This window comes from Salminus brasiliensis, chromosome 18, assembly GCF_030463535.1.
Source record: "Salminus brasiliensis chromosome 18, fSalBra1.hap2, whole genome shotgun sequence".
Lineage (NCBI taxonomy): Eukaryota > Metazoa > Chordata > Actinopteri > Characiformes > Bryconidae > Salminus > Salminus brasiliensis.
In genome coordinates, this window is record NC_132895.1 from 31,319,790 (window position 1) to 31,342,883 (window position 23,094).

The window sequence follows — 23,094 nt, forward strand, 5'->3', positions numbered from 1 at the left end:
TCCTCTGGACGCTGTTACTTACAGATACTGTTAATGAAGCAGTGGGGAATTCGGATAACGATGTCCTGGCTTGTGTTCGGGGACTATTTGTCTCACGACACCCTGCATGTATCCCTCCACGGTGTGTGGATTTAGGTCAAAACACTGTGATAGAAATTAATATTTTAAAAAAAATGTTCACATAAACATGGGTGTACTTTCCCTTTAAGGCTTGAGAACACCTGCGGGCACTAGTTTTATTACCTGGGTTGGTCATTGATCCATCAAGACTGTTTACTTCTTCATGGATCAAAGTGCACGTTTCATCTTTCTGTTTATAACCACACCTTATTCAAAACATTGCAGATTATTAATAATGAATGTTTTTCCGTTTCTATGATATTTATTCATGCTTATTAATATTGTGGTCAGCTGCATTTTAGTTAGTAACACTCTTTGATGTCCTGTGTGTGTGTGTGTGTCTTGCAGGTCTGGATGCGAACCTGCAGGCCAAGCTGTTTGGGCAGCACGTAGCCGCCCGGGTCATCCTGAAGGCCGTGACGGGATTCATGAACAACGAGAACCCCAGGAAGCCGCTGGTGCTCTCCCTGCACGGCTGGACGGGCACTGGCAAGAACTTTGTGAGTGAGCTGATTGCGGAGAACATTTACCGTAAAGGAATGTCCAGCGGGTTCGTGCACCTGTTCGCGGCCACGGCCCACTTCCCCCACGAGATGCATCTGGAGTTATACAAGGTGAGCCCTGCCATATCGGTATATTATATAAAGTGGCCAGTGAGTGGATTCACAAGACATGGGGTTTCTAATAAAGTGGCCAGTGAGTGGATTTACAAGATATGGGGTTTCTAATAAAGTGGCCAGTGAATGGATACTCAAGGTAGGGGTTTCTCATAAAGTGGCCAGTGAGTGGAAGCTCAAGGTAGGGGTTCCTAATAAAGTGGCCAGTGAGTGGAAGCTCAAGGTAGGGGTTTCTAATAAAGTGGCCAGTGAGTGGATACTCAAGGTAGGGGGTTTTAATAAAGTGGCCAGTGAGTGGAAGCACAAGGTAGTAGGTGTTTCCAATAAAGTGGCCAGCAAGTGCAAACACAAGGTAGTCTGGGTTTCCAATAAAGTGGCCAGTGAGTTAATGCACAAGGTAGTAGGTGTTTCTAATAAAGTGGCCAGTGAGTGGAAGCACAAGGTAGTAGGTGTTTCTAATAAAGTGGTCAGTGAGTGGATGCTGAAGGTAGGGGTTTCTAATAAAGTGGCCAGTGAGTGGAAGCTCAAGGTAGGGGTTTCTAATAAAGTGGTCAGTGAGTGGAAGCTCAAGGTAGGGGTTTCTAATAAAGTGGTCAGTGAGTGGAAGCTCAAGGTAGGGGTTTCTAATAAAGTGGCCAGTGAGTGGAAGCTCAAGGTAGGGGTTTCTAATAAAGTGGTCAGTGAGTGGATACTCAAGGTAGGGGTTTCTAATAAAGTGGTCAGTGAGTGGATACTCAAGGTAGGGGTTTCTAATAAAGTGGCCAGTGAGTGAAGGCACAAGGTAGGGGTTTCTAATAAAGTGGCCAGTGAGTGGAAGCACAATGTACGTGTTTCTAATAAAGTGGCCAGTGAGTGAAGGCACAAGGTAGGGGTTTCTAATAAAGTGGCCAGTGAGTGAAGGCACAAGGTAGGGGTTTCTAATAAAGTGGCCAGTGAGTGGAAGCACAATGTACGTGTTTCTAATAAAGTGGCCAGTGAGTGAAGGCACAAGGTAGGGGTTTCTAATAAAGTGGCCTCTACTTTTTCCACACACAGACACAACTGCAACAGTGGATAAAGGGGAATGTGACCAACTGCCCCCGATCCATGTTCATATTTGACGAGATGGATAAGATGCACCCCGGTCTGATCGACAGCATCAAGCCGTACCTGGATTACTACGACAACCTGGAAGGGGTCTCCTACAGACAGGCCATCTTCATCTTCCTCAGGTGTGTGTGTGTGTGTGCTGTAATGTGGGTTAGATTTGGGTTGAGGCTAGGCTAAAAAAATATATGTTATATAATATAATATATTTCACTGAGCATTGATACTGCTCTTTAGTCCGATGTTTGGGCGGGAGCCTCCAACAGCTGGCAAGCTCGGTGTGTTGCTCTGTTTATATCTGTGTGTTTTGGTTTTTCCGTAGCAACGCCGGAGGAGAGAACATCGTGCAAGTGGCTTTGGATTTCTGGCTTGCAGGAAGGGATCGAGAGGAGATTGAGCTGAAGCACCTTGAGACAGCCCTGTCCCTGTCTGTCTTTAACAACAAGAATAGTATGTGGAAGATCATTTCTCTAAATGAAGGCCTTTCTATTTTTGCAGGTCCTTCTGTTTTGCATGGTAGCTTTGGCCCTTTTTATAGTCCTGATAAAATGGCACATCTTATAGAGTAAAGTAAAAGCTATTGACCTAATTATTTTTATCCACAAAAACCTCTATACACAAACAGTATATATTAGTCTATGAATTATGTTAATAAACATGAATGTACACAATAATAACACCTCATTAAACGCTCCTGTACTCTAGAATAGGAGATATTAGCCATTAAACACCTCAGTAAACGCTCCTGTACTCTAGAATAGGAGATATTAGCCCTTAAACACCTCTGTAAACACTCCTGTACTCTAGAATAGGAGATATTAGTCCATACACGCCCTCAGTAAACACTCCTGTACTCTAGAATAGGAGATATTAGTCCATACACGCCCTCAGTAAACACTCCTGTACTCTAGAATGGGAGATATTAGCCCTTAAACGACCTCTGTAAACGCTCCTCTGTGCTAGAAGGGGAGATGATGGTCCTATACAGTACAATAGGAGACACAGCTGGACGGAAACCTGTCGACTGACGTCTCGCGCTGTACCGCTCTCTTCCTGTGCGTCTCTTCTAGGTGGTTTCTGGCACACGAGTTTAATAGACAAGAACCTGGTGGACTTCTTCGTGCCGTTCCTTCCTCTGGAGCACAAGCACGTGGTCCAGTGCGGCATGGCCGAAATGGCCGCCAAAGGCCGGACTCCTGACCTCGAAGTGGTGGACCTCATGGCTCGGGACATGAACTTCTTCCCCAAGGAGGAGCGCGTGTTTGCCAGGCAAGGCTGCAAGGTCATCTCCAGCAGACTGGACTTCTACATTGACTGAGCACAGCGTGAACTTTCCCTGAGAAGCTGCGCTGGTTCACAGTGGAATGAAGGGGACAGGACGGGCTGAAATACAGGCCTTACACTACTGCAATCCTGGACGAAGTGTGCAGCGTTTTTCTACTGCGATGTCGCTCACTGCGTCTGCACGGAGGACCAGCGGCACGGGGTTGGATCCCTGCTTGCTGGGTACCGGCCAGCACTTCGAGCGGCACTCCTTGGGAGTGTTGCGTTCGTTGCTGGCTGGAATTTCACCTGGCAAGCAAAGATCCAACCCCTTCTCGTGGGTGGGTGGGCGAGAACGGCTTTTAATCACATGATGGTCCTTCTGTTTTTAAAAAAAAGATGATTCCTTGATTCCTTAATATCTGTGACGGCTTAACCCCTTGTTTTTAAGGGGGGGTTCACAGTATCTAGAGCAGGGGTGGGGAACCGAGGGTCGGAGACCTCCGAGACCTCCTATACCTGGTAATTAACAGGTGTTAATTAGGGTGTTTTTGACCTGGAGAAGCACATAACCGCAGGAATCCGACCTTCCAGGACTGGCGTTCCCCACCCCTGCTCTAAAGCAGGGTTAATGAGTGGGAAGGTGGGAAGGGTGGGTATCTTAAATGGTCATTTTTGATGACCGGGAGTTTGTGCATGGTCATGCACTGGTGATAAACAGTAATGCTTTTCGGGAACGTTGGAATGTCGGCATTATTTGTGTATCTGTAAATCGGAATTGCAACACGATGCCTTAACATAAGTCTTTAGATTTACTTTGCCTTTTAATTTTTTACACCTTTTTAACGATTTCCTATCGAGTCTGGGGTGGCCTGCCACGGAAATACATCCCCGCCTACATCCCCGGATCTAGAGTTGCCAGTACGACCACTACAGCGGATGGAATGGAGAGGGAGGGTGGGGGGCGCCAACGAATCCTTCAGTTTTCCTGGCAGCACAACTCACTGCTCGGCTTTTTTCTTTGGGACTGTAACACTCGAGCGCTGCTGTGATCATGTTCTGCGTTGTATGTAAGTGATGGACGGGCCTGTGGGAAAAGTGTTGATGATGCCAAATTATTGGGGAAGAAAATGAAGGAGTCTGCCCACTCAGCCTAAAACTACCATTCGTTATTGTGTTGTGTCTATGCCTACAGTACCCAGCATGCATTGCTTAAATACGTCATACACCCATGTCTGTATTTGAAATGCTCATGAGCGCCCTGGGGGAGGAAACCTAGAGAAATAGGACATCCTACAGCCTTGCGCACTTGTTGTGCGGCTGTGAGGGAGCAAGTGTGTGTAATGGGGCCGGGCTACAGGCAGGGGCGTTTTCTAGACTGCTGGTTGTATTGAGGAGCACGGCTGCTGGAGTTAATAGCAATTAATTAAGTTAATCTTGCAAGCTTAATTAATTAATTAATTAATTAATTAATTAATTAAGCAAGTTAATCTTGCTAGCTTACATAGCTCCTAACAGATCCTATATGCATTTCTGGTAGGTTACAGTGATAGAAATGGCTATAACCAAAACATAGAGCTATGCACTTTCAATAGCCTGCAGCATGTTGTGTGGCTGGCCTCCTTTTAAATGTTAACGAAAGTCCAAAATGAAAAAAACTAAAGCGTTTGGAGAGGCGCTGGAGCATTATCAGAAATGTAGCTAGTCCTTGTAGCAAATCTGCGTGATTTTCCGGGGGCATGTGCCCACTATGTTGGGTCTAGCAATGCCCCTGACTACAGGGTCATTCATGTGAAGCACCAGACGCCTCTGGAGTGCCAACAGGGCTCCACTGTGGGCAATCTTGCTAATCATGAGCAAGTTACAAGCAGCTCTGTGCGGCTTGGCATCGGAAAAACCGGCTACTAATATCTATATCATGAAAAGTATGCAAATAACCTCCATGACCAGAGTTCACCGAACTCTCAGCCGTTCATTTGGGCTTATTGAGACGCCATGTCTTCACCTTACACGGCTGTTTGAAGGTTAATGAGCAAGCAAACGTGCGAACACACAATCCTGCACAGTGACAAATTTATTAGACAAGCTCTTATTTATACATTTCTCAACCACCAGGCCGGAAGGACCACAGAAACTTGCTGATGAATCATGCTGCTCACCCCTCCTCCAGAGCATGAAGAGAGGAGGATACGTTAAATCAAGTGTAAAATTAGGGAAATCGTAGAAAAAGGGCCGTATTTCCCCAGAGAGGGGTTCAGCCTAGCTACGGACAGGATTTTCCTTTCAATAGAAAGCATCACTCGGCTGAATCCCTGTCCAGGGATCCAGCAACAAGTGTTGGGAGTTTTGTGGTCGTCCACTCTGGCACAGCAATCATTCTCCAGTATGTAGAACAGGAGCGTTGAGCACTGGGTCCAGTCCAAGGTCGCACTCACAGGCACAGTCCTTTAAACAGGTCAAGAGTTCTGTTAGACCAGCAGTACCGCGTTGATACAGCCGTCGTTTTCCGGGTTGTTCGTCACTTGAGCAAATTTACCTGGAGCAAACACACAAACAGAACCGTCCCCATTTAGAATGATCCTTTAGATGTTCAGATTAGATTTTTTTTGCCTTTAAAAAGGTAGATTTATCAAGCAAATAAATGAAGAAATGTACCAAGATACGATTGGTGATGGCCCAATTTCAGTGGCTGTTAGCAATGCTAGCCTAGCATGTCCCATTGTAAGCTGGAGACGCACATGTCCGAGATCCAACACGTCATGGCTTGGCATTTGGGATCAGTGATAAATCAGGTCACTCTGATTTTCTGCTGAATTACACCTTCAACACGGTCTTTTCTAACGTGGTCACCGTCCGATTACTTTTAAGAAGTCGTGTGCATAAAAATGTGGCTTTAAGGGGTCTACAAAACCAGACTTCCTGAAAATGGCTGGACGAGACCTGAAACACAGGACACCTTTACTGCTAACAATCGATTACACAGGATTTATTCAGCATAAGCCCTAGTCTGACAGGATTTCACTTCACGAGATAAGAAATTTTGCTTAAACGATTAGGGTGGGAGTGGCTACTCGATTTACACGCTGTACGTCATCTCCCAAAAATGTAATGATGGCCAAATCTTATAACAGTAATAATTTCATTGTGAAAATTAGCCGTTACATGTTTATAACACATATATAGGCTTTAGGCTAAGCTAAGAAGTCTTCTTTTAGACTGAGGTATCTGCGCCATGCACGACAACTCCAAATGCCTCCTCGAGCGCCTCCTGACTTGAGGAAAGCCCCTAAATCTTAATTAATATATAGATTAATGTAACCTGAGGTTATTTATATGGCCCGTTTTCACTAAACACTAAAAGGCGACAGGATCTCGACTGAGGGACGGGACTAACAGCGCTGGGAAACTCCCCCTGTCCCGCTACTGAATTCCACCTCCGAGCTGAACAGGCCTAGACACTGGTTGCAGTGTGTGTGTGTGTGTGAGAGAGACAGAGAGATCTTGCGATGTAGGAATCCCGGCTCAGGGTCTACTAACGCGTGAAACACTCACCCCAGATGACCTTGCCGCCCTGTGTGACCAGCCCAAGCTCGCTGACGTTGACTTCGATGACCGTTCCCTTGGTGATGACTCCGAGCGTGGTGTAGAGGGGTGAGGAGGGGTTCTTCTTCACGCCCAGGATGGGCAGGCAGAAGGTGGCCTTCAGCTCCGGGTGAGTGACGTGAGCCTTCTTGAACCTCAAACCCTGCGGGAACAGAGGAAAGGAGGACGTGAGAAACGTGGAGAGGCTTTAACTCCGGTATGAATCTGCGTGCAGCCCTAAGGTCTCACCATGGGCCGGATGAAGCGTTCGTATTTGGGAGGTTTGCGCGTGAACCCGTCTCCCACGAAACAGACTTTGGTGACCATCCTCTTCCAGGCTTTCTTCTGTCTCTTTCCGGTGCGGATGACTTTGAGAACCTCTGTCTCGCCCTGAGCACGAACCTTCGGCAGCGGCACCTCCCACTTCCCCTGCAAACACACAGAAAAGCGTTAAGACTCGGATCTACTGTTGGAGGCTCCGTTTCCCAAAAGCATCTTAACTAGTGAAGAGAGTGTTTAGTCTGATGCTCGCTCGCCCATTTTTTTTCCCCAGCCAAGACGCTTTAGGGAAAATCAGCCGAGAACAATTTCTCGATGATTGGCCCAAACTCACAGCTTTCTCCTTCCTCTTCTGTTTGATCATGTTGGAGAGGACCTTGGCCCGCGACTGCCCCTCCCTGTCCAGCAAGTAGGCTGGCACAGCTCCCTCCGGCGTCTTCTCGTCATCCTTCTGTTTGGTTCTTCTCTTTTCATGCATCTTGATGCTAAACACAAGAACACAGAACACCCAGGTCAGCGCTCAGCATCCGACCACACGAGCACACCTACACCCTGAAGCTTGAGGAGGCGCGTTTCCACGGCGGCGGTGGCGTGTGCACTCACGTTTTCTTCATCTGGATCTTCTCGGCGTGTCTCTGTTTGTTGTACAGCTTGGCCTTCAGGCCGATCAGCTTCTTGGCTTTGTGCGAGCGCTCGTGCGCCTCCCGACCTTCCTTCTTCCTCTTCTTCTCATGGTAGTCCAGCCGGTAACCATGGCGCTTGCGGTGTAACTCGATGTGCTCGTTCTGCGGCTGTGGAGGAAAAAAAAAAAGGTTATAAATATCTTCGGCCATCCAGCACCTTTCGGCATTGGAGCTAAAGTCTGAGACGCCATGCTGATGCTCTGAAGTGGTGGAGATGACGATATCTTTGTTCCTATTAATATTATTATTACTGTTGGTGTCACATGATCATCTCCACCAAAAACATTGCTAGTTACAGTAACACTAAAAAACATGTATGATCTAATACTATTTACAATAATAATAATAATAATATCAGATTCTATTCAGTTCAATTTAAGTAAAAATTGTAATTACAGATCTCTACACTGCAGTTCTGTACTTGACTACAGTCTCAGACACCAATATTACTCTCACCAACTAGATTTATATGTTTACATCTAACCTACTAACAATCATTAAATTATATATAGCACACCAACGACATAGCAAAACTATCAAAGTGGTAAAATTATCAAATTTAAGAGTGGTTTTAATCCAGTATTAATCTGTAGTGTAATTCTACTCCTTTTTAAAAGAAATTTATTCTAACTATTCTATTTTTCTATTATATGTTTTTATCTAATAAAATACTGTACATAAATAAATAATAAATAATGTGATATATACATATTAAACCTATTTATGTTTAGATCTAACCTACCAATACTCATTAAATTATAGATATCTTGAAATAGCATTCAAATTAAAATATGATAATATTTTAATTTATAATATTTATTAATAATTCATCAATATATAATAATAATAATAATAATATATGCTATGAAATAATACTTTGGCATAACAATCCACCACAGACACAAAAAAAAACAACTTATAATATAATATAATATAAAAAACATAATAACTATGAAATGTTTACTAGTACTACTATTAATAATAATAATAATAAATAACAGATCTACAGATCAATAAATCAATTCTAATTAGCCATAACTTTTCATTCATTCCTATATTAACTAGGAACTGTTTACTAGAACGACTAATATTAACAATAATAATAATAATAATAATAATAGGATGTTTGTCAGTTTGACTGTACAGATCTGTGGAGCTGATAATTTCACTAATAAACGTTTTATAAATGATATCTATATGAAATTAAGACATTTTAATGGTGGAAATAACAGTTTTTACTAGTTTAGGCTGGGTTGCAGGTTTGTGGGGGAACCCGCTCCGCTCCGCTCACAACACCGCGCACGCTGCCGTTAGCCCCGGCTGTTAGCCCCCAAGCACTCCGCCGACAGAACCAGGGCAACACGCGGCTCCTTACCATTCTGGACGGCGCTGTTCACGTCTTCAGGAACCAGGTAAATAGTCTGAGTAAGAGTGGCCGAACTTCTGCTGTTATAAAAGGGCGGATTCCTGCTGTTTATGTCGGACTCTCGGGGTCTCGATGTTGCTTTCCCCGTCGCCCTGCTTAAAAGGAAGTGCGTCATGCAAAACAGTCCGGGTGCGATCAAGCAAGGGTCGACCGTTCCACGCGGATATGCGCGCACACACTCATATACAGTCCCGCATAAATATGATATTTACTTCACGTGTTAAATATTTATTTTATATATGATTTACAACGTGTACGTGTTCAAAAAGGGGAAACAACAACAACAACAACAACGTGGACTGGACCGGACCGGACCGGACCGGACCGGACAGTGCCTTCGAGCCTCGACGTCCCCTTGTTTACTCGATTTGGACGAAGCACAGAAGTGAGCAACATGTCGGAGGGTCCTGCTAAGAAGAAACAGAAACTCCTTACAAAAGCGGTGTGGGCACCTTCCCTCTTTATAACCCCACTAATGCATTTCTTATTTACTTTTTATTCATTTATAAGACATATATTTAAATACGTGGACTGACGCTAGTCCGGGCGTTAAGGGAAGCACACTAGCTAGCTAGCTAGTTCTGGAGCTATTTTGCTAGTGCTATATTAGCTAATATGGCGTGTCGGTGTGTGTATGTGTGTGTGGATAAAGGTAACGTGCTTGATTTTGCTTTCAGGTTGAAGAGAAAGTGGACTGGAGGAGAATAAAAGCCGAAAGTAGGTACCGTTTTCTACACGTGGGGCCGTGCGTCCTCGGGCTGTGTCTCAATCGTAACAGCGCTGCCTACTTAGTGAGGAAGGCAGGAAGTCAAGTCTCGAAGTGCAGGATCAATATCGTGGCTTTCCTAACAGTCGTTACGCTGACTTATGAGGCAGCAAGGTATCAAGGCGGCAACTTTAGTTTCAGACACAGCCTCAGGGCTAGGGAACTGAGCTAGGGAACTGAGCTAGGGAACTGAGCTAGGCAACTGAGCTAGGCAACTGAGCTAGGCAACTGAGCTAGGCAACTGAGCTGGCCTTTATATTCTGATATTCTAGAACAGGATATAGGGAAGTTCAGAGGAACGTCCTAGGACCGTATGAATGATTTAGAACTGTGATTTAGGGAGTACATTCTAGAACAGTGCATGAAGAGAGGAAGTACATTCTAGAACTGTGTTTTAAGGAGAACATTCTAGAACAGTGTAAGTGAGGAGAACATTACAATAATATGAATGGAGGTGGCCATTCTAGAACAGTGCATGGAGGGAGGGAGAACATTCTAGAACCTTGAATTAGGGAGAACATTCTAGAACAGTGTAAGTGAGGAGAACGTTCTACAATAATATGAATGGAGGCGGATATTCTAGAACAGTGCATGGAGGGAGAACATTGGGAGAACACTGTAGAACAGTACGTGGAGGGAGAACATTGTAGAACAGTGCGTGGAGGGAGAACATTGGGAGAACACTGTAGAACAGTACGTGGAGGGAGAACATTGTAGAACAGTGCGTGGAGGGAGAAGCTAAGAGCATAGATAGAACGTAGAATGGAGAAGATTGAAGAATGTTCTAGAACAGTATGAATGAGGGAGAACGTTCTTGGACACATGAGAGCAAGCCTTACCTGTCTTTTGTGTGTGTGTGTGTGTGTGACCTATAGAGAAAGAACAGAAGAAGAAATGGAAGGAGGCCAAGCTGATCCGGCAGCTGGAGAAGGTCAACAAGGCGAAGGAGGAGGAGGAGAGGCAGCAGCAGTGTCAAGAGGAGCAGAGGGGCAAAGGTAGCGTGATGTCACCAAGAACCTGACCTAACCGAAACAAGCCCCCGTCAGACCTCTGACGCCCTCTGTTTGGTCCCCGGCAGGTCGCTTGTACACCGTGAGCATTGCCCTGCCAGGCTCCGTGATGGACAACGCTCAGTCTCCCGAGTTGCGGACGTACCTGGCGGGACAGATCGCACGTGCCTGCACTGTGTTCTGCGTGGACGAGGTGGTCATATTCGACGAGCAGGGGGAGGACACAGGGTAGGCGAGAGACTCTGTTGACTCGTTGAGCTTACACGTCACATTTGGCCTTTGACTGTGTGTAATGTGTTAACATGAACATTTTGTGTGTGTGTGTGTGTGTGTGTGTGTGTGTGTGTGTGTGTTGTGTAAGGACGGTGGAGGGAGAGTTTAAAGGCGTGGGGAAGAAGGGCAAGGCCTGCGTTCAGCTGGCCAGAATCCTGCAGTACCTCGAGTGTCCACAGTGAGTGCTGTTTCCTCACGCTAACAGTAGGCAGCCTAGCCGAGTTTAGTACCAGGGGAAGCCCTAGGCCACTACAGCTGTACAGTTCAGTGCTATGTGATGTGTGTTTCTGTCTCTGCAGGTATCTGCGGAAAGTGTTCTTCCCCAAACATCCTGACCTGCAGTTCGCTGGTGGGTGCTACACTGTTCACCTGTGTTACAGGGGCGTGCCATTTAGGAAACAGGAAACTCATTTAATGAAGCATCCGACGCTCCGTACTTGTGCTGACGTCACTTCTGGAGGCAGTTTAGGTACTCCGTAGTGAGGGATCCAACACAGGAGAGTTGATTGATTGATTATTTTTTTGGAACACATTACCTGTTTGAGGGGTCTACTGGAGTGTAATGGCACTTACGGTTGTCTGGGGCAGCTCTAACAGGTCAGAAATTTCACTGACTGACATGGGGAGGGAGGGCTGCACCCCTGGAGCTGTAGCAATGGGTGGCAACACCTTAGCTGACCAATTAGATGGGGTGTCCACATTCTTTTGACCATACAAATGCATAGTTTGAAATCATGGTTAGTATGGTTTTGCTTAAAATTCTAGGCATGCCCCTGTCATGCTAAAGATAATTATGGATTTTGAATATCATTTTAAGTGTGTGTGTGTGTGTGTGTGTGTGTGTGTTTGTTTTCCAGGTTTGTTGAATCCTCTGGACAGCCCCCATCACATGCGCATTGATGATGAGGCGGAGTTTAGAGAGGGTGTAGTGATGGACCGGCCATGTAAAGCAGGAAAAGGCTCTTTGGTCAATTGTGGAATGAGAAAGGTGAAAGTGTGTGTGTGTGTGTGTGTGTGTGTAAGCAAGAAACTTAACACATTACAGCGCTACGTCTTTAGCTTGTTCTGTTGCTACAAGGCTAACATAGATCTGATCATTTGCCAAGTAGTTGTTTTCTAGTCCTAAAGCTGACACAGGAACTGGCCACTGCTTTGTCCATTCTTTTGACCTTCCTTTGATGTTCACTGAGGGCAGGGAAGTATAGTTCTGCCTTTTGTGAAGCAGGAAGTGACCTAAAATGTTGGATGTTTTGATTTTTGTGCACAGGAAGTCAAGATTGATAAGCAGCTTCAGCCCGGTCTGAGAGTGACCGTACGAATGATGAATCAGAATGCAGGTATACACACACACACACACACACACACACACACTCACTCAGTAGTCCCACTCTCTAAATATGAGTGCTTTACCACTTTGTGGCTTTCCATTTCACAGTAATAGCACTTACGGTTGTCTAGGGCAGCTCTAACATCTCTGTATTGTGTGTGTGTGTGTATGCATGTGCATTTGTATCGCAGAAAGCAAGGCGTATAAGGGAGTAGTGGTGGCTCCTCACATTCCCAGGACAGAAGGTGGACTGCACTGGGGCTACAGTGTCCGCCTAGCGTCCTGCCTCAGTGAGTTACACGTCTTTATATCTTTCAGTCCGTCCTTTTTTCTGGTTCAGCTTCCTGTATATTAATAAGGATATGTATGTGTGCCTCCCAGGTGCTGTAATGACTGAGTGTCCGTTCAAAGAGGGCTACGATCTGACCATTGGGACATCTGAGAAGGGAAGTGATGCTGACTTCACTTCCTTGCCTCAGTTCAGGTGTGTGTCATAGGGCTTGCTTGCACCCTTTATATACTTTCGGGGTCCCTTACGGTCTCTCAGATCCCCCCCCCCGATAAAGAACTGATCGGATCTCTCTCGCTCTCTCGCTCTCAGGCACATGTTGGTGGTGTTTGGAGGCCTTCAGGGTCTAGAGGCGAGTGTCGATGCAGATCCGAATCTGGAAGTGACAGACCCCAGCGTGCTCTTCGACATGTACCTCAACACCTGCCCGGGCCAGGGCAGCCGCACCATTCGCACGGAGGTGAGTTATTACTATTAGCATTAGCATTAGCCTTCTTCTCAGCAAATACACTCTGCTGTTGAAATGCACACTGGAACTACGGCGCTATTTAAGGTAGAATAGACAGTTAGTAGTAGTAGTAGTAGTAGTAGAGTAGACAGCTAACTTTAGGAACGTCGCCCCTCTTCTCAATTCTAATTAGGCTTGGTTTGGTTCTCCTCACTAAAATAATGGCACAGGTGAACTCTAGTCTTTAGAAAAAGCAGCTGATGATCACGTCCATTAATAGCGCCTAGGGGCAGCCAGATGGCGCTCTGCTACAGCAAGCCTAAGGCTCGTATCGAATCCTTAAACGCTGATACCCGATACATTAAAAATGCCTGGATCTGCCCTCGATCCCGAGTCACTGGGTAGGATCGCAATCCGGTTTTGGCAGGCTTGAGCTTTAGTACACACTGGGTGGCACTGTGTGCATTTTACTCTCTAGATTCAGAGGGAGGAAGTCTAGCCATTCGCTGACAACAGCACAGAATACAGTTACAGTGTCTATGTAAGTTAAATGGAAAAATGTAGCTTGGGATTTCCACCCACATCATCCGACTTCCAGTTCAGAGGGAGAGCGGGAACACTGTAGATGGAGCTAATTGGTAACGTGCTGCTGTTGGGTCCAGTCACATGGTGCCCTGACTAGATCTCCAGCACAGTGAAGCCATTCAGGCAATTGGGGGGGGGGGTTGCCTCTGCTGTAGATGAGCCCTTTTCTTGTACAGTATGTGTCCAAATGTTTGTGGACACCCCATTCTAATGCTAAGTAGATATGTTGCACCCATTGTTAATCCAACCTTCTGTTAATTGACTGATTAATTGATTTCCCACCCCCCCCCTCCACAGGAGGCCATATTGATTTCCCTGTCCTTGTTGCGGCAAAAAATCGCCACTAGACTCTCTGACCAAGCTAAGCAGTGACTGCTGGAAGTGACCGAAATATGAACATTGGGACATTAATTCTCAGAGTGTGCACTCCTGCATCAGTTTGGGATTGGGACACAGCCGTGGAACATAATTCATTGTACTGTTTCTTCATGTTTTGTTTTTATGTTTGTTTTTTTTGTTTGCTTGTTTTTTTTTGGGGGGGGGGTCCTCATTCTGCCATACACACTGATCAGCCATAACATTAAAACCAGGTGAAGTGAACAACATTGAAGATCTGGTCCCATGGTGTCTGTTGTCAAGGGGTGGATATCCTAGGGAGCAAGTGAACAGTCAGTTCAGCAGTAATGACAGAAGAAAAGACACTCGGGAGCCGTTTTTTTTTTTTTAAAGGTATATAATCTTCTTAAGACACGTTATGTACAGAACATTCATAAAGAGTGACGAGCACAAGAACACAATCAAGAGGTGATGTCAGAAGGTCACCATGAGAACACTAATCGCCATATTGGTTGTATTACGTTCCTCACATCATTCCTGTCTCTCAGGCCCTGTCCAGAGTCAACCCCTGCTCCCTACTTTCCTGGATCCTAGTACAAGCCGTATTGGTGCAGACCTCCGGCGCAGGGGGGGGCCTGCCTTGGAATTATAGGGGCGTCAGTGTTGAAACAGAGCAGAGCAGAGCCCACTGTCGGGAGCTTTACGTGTGATGGGGGAGCGCGTACTAAAGAGTGGGTTGGGTAGTTGGCTCTCGAACCCCAGGCAGGACTTGTAGGGCGTTCCTGGAATGCAGTGGTCAGCACCTACCTTACCGATGCTCATAAAGGCCCTACCTCCCTACCTCCCAACTGACAGGACTTAAAGGATCTGCTGCTAATGTTAGTCTTGGAGTTCCAGATACCACAGGACACCTTCAGAGGTCTTGTGGGGTCCATGCCTTGATGGGTCCTGGTGGTCTTGGTGTTCAGTTTAATGTCCAGGACTTCAAGAGGGAACCGTGCAGGAGCTGATTTTGGACAAGGCCTTCTCATACACATGCTTCGGGAGTCGGGATAGGGTGTCACCTTGTAAATTAGCTAGTTAGCTTTTCTTGGGATGTGTAGCATCAGAACTCCAGTGCTTGATTAGTCAGGATGGGCCTTGAGCTGATCCCAAGCCGTGACTTTCAGATACCTGAAGCCAAAATCCAATGTACACAGTTTTCCCATTCATGCCAGTGTAGTCAATCAACCAAGACAACCACTACGTAATGGTGGTACAGTTTCAGAGAAGTCTGTCAAAGACTTTATAAGGTTTATAAGGCCAGTGGGTGATGACTCGGGCATGCGGTTTCCACAGTGCTAACTGCAAATTGGCGGGCTAGAGCCTTCCCAGCTCTATCGCAAAGCCAAATAATCGAAACCAAGCGTGTCCTGGCTGATTGACTACATCTGGATCAGATGGTTCAGATCTACGGCCCTCCCCCTCCCCCCCTCCTCTTTGAGTTCACACATCCGCTAGAAGCAAACATTCTCAGAAAAAATTAACCATAAAAAAAACCCAAACAAACAGTAGAAACCGAGGTCTTTAACGCCCTCCATTCAAAAATATAGTAGTCCAATCACAGCATGCCAGGAGCATTTTGTGTATTCACGTGAGCAGCCTCATTTACGCAATGAGAGCCTGAAGCGAACAGCATAAAGACATTTATAGATTTATATTATATTAGATTTATATATTTAAATATATCTATATGCGTGTCTAACACACAGGGCGAGTGCACAGAGGCCCTGCAATGAGCTATAAGAACACTGTACTAAATGTGCTGGCAGTCGCAGCCTTTGGAGTTCAAAGATCACGCAAGGAAACATCGGTAACGCTGGAACTGCCTGTCAACACCAACGGAAGTTAAGGCTTTTACCCACAGAAACGCGCTCCAATTCCACGAGTTTGGCTTTCGCTTTGGATGTCCGTTGTTATTTTTGCCCCCTCCTTCACTCAGGACGATCTGGATCCAACATCCATTATAGTCTGGGCACAGCAAAAGAAAAAAATCCGGGATTGTGGAATTCTGGAGCTCTGTCCGATTCCAGATCCACGCTCAGGATGTAACTTGTTTTTTGTTGATGTAAGTTGTTTGTTGCGAAACAAGTGGGCCGTGACTGCCTACCGTCGCTGCCGTACAAGAACCTCACATCTCTGAAACAGAGCTCGATCAATACATCAGCTAGTCAATATTTAGATCGTAAATCGTAACTTCAGGGAGAAACTTTACAGGAGATTTGACTTACTTTACAGGGCCTCACTGTAAAATGGCAGCTTAAACAGAGACTTTGCAAGCTCTGCTCTGAAACAGTACAGTTATGGGAGATTTTACGGGCCTTAGTCTAAAACAGTAACTTTACAAAAGTCTACAGAGGCCCTACTCTGAAAGTGTAACTTTACAGAAGATTTTACAGGCCTTACTCTAAAATATTAACCCTATTAAAAAAAACATTGCAGGCTCTTCTCTGAAATACTACATTTATGGGAGATTTTACGAGCCTTACTCTAAAACGGTAACTTTACAAAAATCTTTACAGACCCTACTTTGAAATAGAAGCTGTACAGGGTTTTTTTTTTTAGAGGCCTGGCACTAAATTGACAACTTTACAGGAGTCTTTAGAGGCCGTACTCTGCAACTTTAATTTTATAGGAGACTGCATAGCCCCGACTCTAAAAAAGAAACTTTATGGGAGACTTTACAAGCCTTGCTCTGAAACTGTAAATTTACGTGAAACTATAAAACAGTGACTTAATAATAATCCCTACCCTGGAAAAAAAGAAACTTTACAGGAGATTTAACTGGTTATACTCTGAAATAACGACTTTACAAGAGACTTTACAGGCCCTTGTCTGAAATAGTAACTTTACGAAATAGGTAATAGGCCCTAGTCTGAGATACTTACTTTACAGACTCTGAAACAGAAACTTTACAGGTGGTCTTTACTCAAAAGTAGTCCTTTTTGGCAGTCTTTACAGGCAAGTAACTTTACAGGAGATTTTACTTGTCCCAAATAATTGAAGCCAATTTTGTTCATCATAAAATGTAAAGTATAAAAAAAAAACTGTAAAAAGGCATTGCGAGGTTTTGATACAACAGCGACAGTCTGCGTTCAGTACAGACTGACCCGTGCTTCAGACCTGGTGCTGTCCGGACACTCGGTCTAAGCCACGCTGCCCCTAGGAAGCTGTAGAAGGTTGGCACAGGTGTGTCGGGAAGAGCTCCCAAGTGAAGCTTTCCCGTAAGTACACAGGAGGTGCTGCTGTTAATGGGACTGGACGTGTCTATGATAGAAAAAATGGGGATATGATTATGTCTAGTCTGCTAAGCTTTTACTTTTTCAATTAAGGGCATTTCCAAAATATACATGTTTAAAAATATCATTTTTTTTAAATAACACTTTATTATTTTCAATTTTTTTTCTTACAAAAAAATAAAAGTGTGCTCAGCAGCGCTTTGCTAATTATTGCGAAATTCTTTACATCTCATAAAACCTTTATCATAACTGACTTCTTTTTGTGCACTGAACAAACGGGAAGTAGTATTTAAATACAGTGAAATGCTCTGGAATAATCGGGAAAGGTTATTTTTGGCTAAACCCTGAAGTCTGGCTGGTTGGCTTGGAAAACTAGCCGATTCTCCGATTCCAAGGCATTCGAAAATTGGGAGCTTACTCCAAAGCTCTGGCCCCCGGTAGCTAATCAAGCTTTGCAAGCCTTCCAGAGTAAGAGCACTGATCTAAGATTGGCCAAAGGAGGCATAACAGATCCCAGATCAGCATTCTTACTAGGAGGGGTTTGAGAACTACGGGTTCTAGACTCGATTCCACACACTGACGTTCCAGTTCGCTCACGCCTGACTGAAAAACGTATAGTAGGCGGGTCTTTGATCAGCAAGAAAAACTAGGCGCATCTGACCAGAATAGAGTGGGCGGGGCTTGTAATATATAATTGGCGGTTCTATCATTTCCTGCCTTTAGTGGAAAACGCCAACATCAGCAAGAAAACGGAGTGGGTGGGGAAGGGCGGGGCTTATGCTATGTAATGGACAGGTCTTTAAGGTTTACCACCTCTCGTTGAAAACACGAGCCATGGGCGCGCCCGACTAGACTATAGGTGTACGTAGGTATAGAGTGGGCGGGGCTTTTTCATAAAGACCAAACTGCATCACTCTTCAGAATCCAGGATTTTCTGGATTTCTTAGGTTCATCAAATCGCACCTGAGCACCGATACGCCCCTAGTGCGCATGGTGCAAGAACTAGCCTATCAGCACTACCACGTAAACACAAGGCACGTATTCAGGCACTCGTTCGTTTTTGGCTGTATTGAAGATTTGCTGTTGTGGAGATCTGGAGTCCCAGAAGATCTGAAGAAGGTGCCACCTTAAGCTACTATTACTCTTGAGGGCTCATTGTTCATAGCATTAATTAATATTGGACTATTTAGATCTCCTGATCTTCTGTAGGCCTCGAGAACGTCAATGTGTGGAATCCCCTCCCATCAATCTGAAATCAGGAGTCAGTTTAGAAATGTCTGGAATTTAACCCTACGTAACGAGCGATTGCTCAGGTGGGTAAATTTTGCGAATTCTAAGCACCTTCGATTCCATGTCAGTTTATACACCGTCTTATTGACCAAAAAAAAAAAAAAGGCAAGAACGGAAATATCTTTCCTGAAGAGTTCCTCCTCAGCCTCTTTCCCACTTGTGTTGGCTCGGACGTTTCGGGGCGCTGTTTTTGGATTAATCTGGCTTTAGAAAGCCGCCCTGGCTCAGTCTCAACAGCCTGGACTGTCGGGTTTCTCACCAGGCAGGGTGTGTGAAGGTGATGTTGTAGAGTTTGGCCCAGCGAGCGAACACCTGTTTCTCGGTGATGAAGCGATGGTGGTTTCCTCGGCGACCCTTCTCGTTCTGCAGGTACGTCACGCACTCGTCCGGCCCTCTGGGCTTGTAGTAGTGGTACGGCATCCGCTTGGGCTGAGGGTGCCTCCTGCAACATGGATATTAAAACATCGCACTTCAGAAAAGTATGTTCATATGTTCTCCAGATGGTTCAAATGTTTGTGGACACCCCTTCTAATGAATAGGCGTGGACTAGAGGGGTATAAAGCCCCCCAGCATTGAGCTGTGGAGCAGTGGAAGAACTGTGTTCTCTGGAATGATGGTGGAGCTCTCTCCAATACTGTTTAACAGGCCCTTATCAGGCTGCACTTCGGGGAATCCCCAGTGCTATCTTAAAGGCCATTTCCATACTGTATAACCTCAAATGACCCCTCGAAGTGCCAAGGTTGAAGAGGAGAAGTTGAGGAGCAACTTCAAACAACTAACAAAGTGACAACTTTTTGGAACAGTTTAGAACAATTTAGGAATCTTTGGGAACATTTGGGAACATTGGAAATGTCTTAAAAGCTCTTTAAGTTCACAGAAAAAGAAAGCTTTCCTTACCCGCAATAGCTCGGAGGAACCATCCCATAAACCTTGATGTTATCGCATATCTCAATAGCAATCACCATGGTGAACCAGCCGGTGCTTAGCCATGACTGAGACTTCTGTCTGAGAACACAGGACAAACAACGTGGGTCACAAAATCAGCGGAACAACAATCCTGACCCAATAACTCCAACTCTGCAAGCGAAGACGTATCTGTCCTGTGCTAAAAGCTAACACCAGCCGATCGGCCATTTCTACTCCCCCCTAAAAACAAACTGGGTGACCTCAGACTAGAGCTACCCACACATCACCCACTAGTTGGTGCTATTTCTTTAGCTTACATAGACACTAGTTCCAGTCGTCTGTTGGCTACATTAGCCTCCTAGTGCCAGAAGAACTAAAGAAGCACACTTCTGACCCCAAACATATCTTGGACTAAAACAAAGGACCCCCAGCCTAGCCAGGGGATGAGCCTGGAGAGTCTGTCCCTACCGATCTCGTCCAGTCTCCTTCTGAAAGAGCGCGTCGAACTTGCGCATCTTGCCCGGGGAGATGGTGAAGGTGGACAGGTTGCTGTAGGTCATGCTGACCCGCTGGATCAGCCTGTACAGCGTTCCTTTGGCGTCCCGCCCGATCTTGGTGGGCGGGCCCCAGAATATGATGGACGGGTTCTCGGAGCGGTTGAGGAACTCCTGTGGCTTGCGGATGACCCGGAACACGCTGGAGTGGGCGACCACGCGCAGGCTGGTCCGGTTCCCCACGTCCGTCTCGAACCCGGAGGTAGGGGCGTCGTTCATGCGGATCACGCACTCGGAGCGGTCAATCTCCTCTCCGGCGCGGCTGCCCAGGACGTGGCTCGAGCTCATCACCAGCGCGCACTGGTGACAGTGCAGGGCCATGCTCTGAGACACACACACACACACACACAAACACACACATTTCAGGGGTGCTGACCAGGCCACCAAGTACCAAGTACCCGGATCTGCCATTTACGTGGCCCTACCTTGTTGCTGAAAACAGGCAGGTAGCCTTCTTTGCCAGCCCATTTCTTCAGGTTTGTGGTTTTGATGGCTTCGTGGTACTGCCCCACTTTGAACGAATCGTACAGCTCGTTGCCAGTGTTGGAACTGTAGAGGATGAGGAGGGTCGTGATGATGAAGACCGCCCCAAAGATCGCCATCCGCTGGCTGTGGTGCCCCTGTGTGTCGTGCAAACGACAGCATGGAGAGGTTCAGTACAGTATACTACTGAAAACACCTACATTGGGCTTCCCCTCCCTGGTCAGCCTTCCTCTACAAGACCCCTGAAGGTGGTCTCTATGGCATCTGGCACCAAGAAGTTCCAGCAGAAGCTCGGCTCCCCAGCTCTGATACAACAGCTGACGGACGCCTGTACTGACCAACATCACACTCGGAGTGGTTGGGAGGAAGCACCGTCACCCACCCCTGAGAGAGCAGGGCCAATTGTGCTCTCTCTGACTCCGGCTGCTGATGGCAAGCAGGGAATCGAACCAGCGATCCTCAGATCATAGGAGTCCTTGGGCGAGACTTCACACCCTACATTCGCCTACCTGTGGACGTGCTTCAGACGTAAGAGCATCTCCATGGCTCAAAGGTCCCGTATCTGTTATTTAAGGAAAAGCAGTGCCAGGCCTGTCTGCATTTACCTTGTCCACCAACCGCAGACCCATTCTCCTGCCGCTGATCCACTATCACATGATGCAGACTTTATGCCTGTAGGGAGAGAGAGAGAGAGAGAGCGAGCGAGAGCGAGTGAGAGAGAGAGAGAGAGAGAGAGAGAGAGAAAGAGCGGGTAAAAGTGTCCTAGATAACCATATGGCTGCTTATCTAGAGGCAAGGCTGTAGAAGTGTCCTTTTCCAACCCACTCCGGCCCAGTGCGCCGGCGCCGGCGGTAGCTGTGGTGAAACTCTTTCTAGGATGCTAAACCGTTTTTTTTTTTTTTTTTTTTTTTCCCCCAACGGGGATCAAATCACTTTCCACTAACTGACGGCCACATCTGATGTGATTGGACTGAGCCTAATCCAATCTGAGCTGGATTAATGTTTGAGTGGGCTCAGAAGCAAGAAGCACACAGGCCTTATAATAACCATAGGCTGCTTATGCACAGGATACTCAATAACGGTGCTAATGATAGGCTAATAATACTAATACTGCTAGTGATATTAGTGATATAATACTGCTAGTGATATAGTGATAGCCTATGTTAATAATGTGGATAACATTATTATAACAGTGTTATTATTATTATTATTAATCATCAATTTTATCATTTTTATTATTTAAAAAATTGTAATTAATGAATTAATATAATAATTAATAAGCTCATACTCCTTACTGCATTTTAAGCAATGCAATGATGCCGATACCAAAATAACGGTAAAAAAAAAAGGCGCGTGAAAAATATTAATAAATAAATAAATAACAACAACGCCGTTTGCTGCTGTTATTAATTTGTATTATTAATCAACGTGAATTTTAATCCACATTTAATACCGTAACTGTCGAAAATGGCCCTAATATCAGATAAACAGAAGGCCATTACAGCCCTCAGCAGTTGCGGGCAGGGTGGGTGGGGGACTGTCTGAAATAACGGATATGAGGAGAAGGTGTTTGTGCTCTTACATAATAATATAAAAAAAAGCCCCCGTCCAGTAATCGCCCAGTAAAAACTCAAAAAACGCCACATTTGCACAGAACCTACCAGTAAACACCAAGCACGCAAACCCCCCCTCGCTCCAGCCCCCCGCCGAGCCTCCGCTGTCTAGCAGCCCTCATCCAGACAAAGCACTTCGGCTCCGTCCACCCTCTCAACCCGCCGCGATCTCAGCCTCACACACGCGGAAACCCTCCATCCAGCTCCGGTGCAGCTCTCCCCGCCCCGCTGTTTACTCACCGAGCCGGCGCTGTCCTCTCGCTTCTCCGGCGGATCATCGCCATTCCGGTGCGGAGAAACCTGCTCCATGATGTCTGCGGTGGGTTTCCCCTCCCACACCCGTTTTCAGGCCGGCCACGCCTCCCTCTTCGGGATTGGCTCGTTGCGAGGCAGGCGGGGCTTGTCTGTGTGAGGGTGGCGGCGAAAAACGGGCAAAAACACGAGTAAACCAACAACAAATAATAATAATAATAATAATAATAATAATAATAATAATAATAATAATAATGTACTGGAGTTGATTTATTATCTATTAGCTCATAAACGTCCAGAAAGTTGTGAAAATTCAGAAAAAGGCGACTTTAAACCGACCTTAAATCTGATTGGCTGCGGAGGCTGCCAGTACCGGTCTGTCTGGTCAACGCCCCGCCCACATTTCTTATGTTGCTATTGCTATTATGTTGGTATTGTGAAAATATTTGATATCAGCTTAGATTATTTAACCTAAGCTAAACTAGCATTTTAAAACTAGCATCTTACACAGCTTTGGTTAAAGAAGCAATATGTAAAAACTGGGAATTACCGTTTGTACCACTGGGAACTTGCACTCGGACCACCACCAGTAAAGCGGTATTCACAAGCGGGATTCTAGACTCAGATG

General features: G+C 45.8%; 4 protein-coding genes across 5 annotated transcripts; 2 read left to right on the forward strand and 2 right to left on the reverse strand.

The window, feature by feature from the left end:
- Positions 1–60: 60 nt before the first annotated feature.
- Positions 61–4,237, forward strand: tor1 (torsin family 1). Its single transcript, XM_072661305.1, has 5 exons — positions 61–121; positions 469–734; positions 1,773–1,948; positions 2,146–2,273; positions 2,894–4,237. The coding sequence occupies exons 1-5, from the start codon at positions 61–63 to the stop codon at positions 3,139–3,141; spliced, it is 879 nt and encodes a 292-aa protein (XP_072517406.1). The 3' UTR covers positions 3,142–4,237.
- A 905-nt stretch (positions 4,238–5,142) lies between these two features.
- nsa2 (NSA2 ribosome biogenesis homolog (S. cerevisiae)) lies at positions 5,143–9,171 on the reverse strand. The gene is made up of 6 exons (XM_072662731.1): positions 9,006–9,171; positions 7,551–7,738; positions 7,282–7,432; positions 6,918–7,097; positions 6,639–6,831; positions 5,143–5,622 (listed from the first exon to the last, which is right to left on the reverse strand). Exons 1-6 carry the CDS (start codon positions 9,006–9,008, stop codon positions 5,555–5,557), a joined length of 783 nt encoding a protein of 260 aa, XP_072518832.1. The 5' UTR covers positions 9,009–9,171; the 3' UTR covers positions 5,143–5,554.
- Positions 9,172–9,177: 6 nt separating this feature from the next.
- spout1 (SPOUT domain containing methyltransferase 1) lies at positions 9,178–14,339 on the forward strand. The gene is made up of 12 exons (XM_072662728.1): positions 9,178–9,498; positions 9,734–9,773; positions 10,698–10,817; positions 10,901–11,060; positions 11,194–11,283; positions 11,405–11,454; positions 11,963–12,093; positions 12,373–12,442; positions 12,624–12,722; positions 12,814–12,916; positions 13,034–13,181; positions 14,052–14,339. Exons 1-12 carry the CDS (start codon positions 9,451–9,453, stop codon positions 14,124–14,126), a joined length of 1,134 nt encoding a protein of 377 aa, XP_072518829.1. The 5' UTR covers positions 9,178–9,450; the 3' UTR covers positions 14,127–14,339.
- A 133-nt stretch (positions 14,340–14,472) lies between these two features.
- On the reverse strand, positions 14,473–22,543 carry st6galnac6 (ST6 (alpha-N-acetyl-neuraminyl-2,3-beta-galactosyl-1,3)-N-acetylgalactosaminide alpha-2,6-sialyltransferase 6). 2 transcript variants are annotated; one of them, XM_072662730.1, is made up of 7 exons: positions 22,455–22,543; positions 21,207–21,273; positions 20,544–20,738; positions 20,033–20,442; positions 19,556–19,663; positions 18,918–19,100; positions 14,473–17,396 (listed from the first exon to the last, which is right to left on the reverse strand). In XM_072662730.1, coding segments are annotated over exons 2-7 (921 nt in total). In that variant the 5' UTR covers positions 21,231–21,273; positions 22,455–22,543; the 3' UTR covers positions 14,473–17,395. The 2 variants fall into 2 exon arrangements, with proteins under 2 accessions (XP_072518831.1, XP_072518830.1); XM_072662729.1 differs by having other exon boundaries at positions 14,473–19,100.
- Positions 22,544–23,094: the final 551 nt, after the last annotated feature.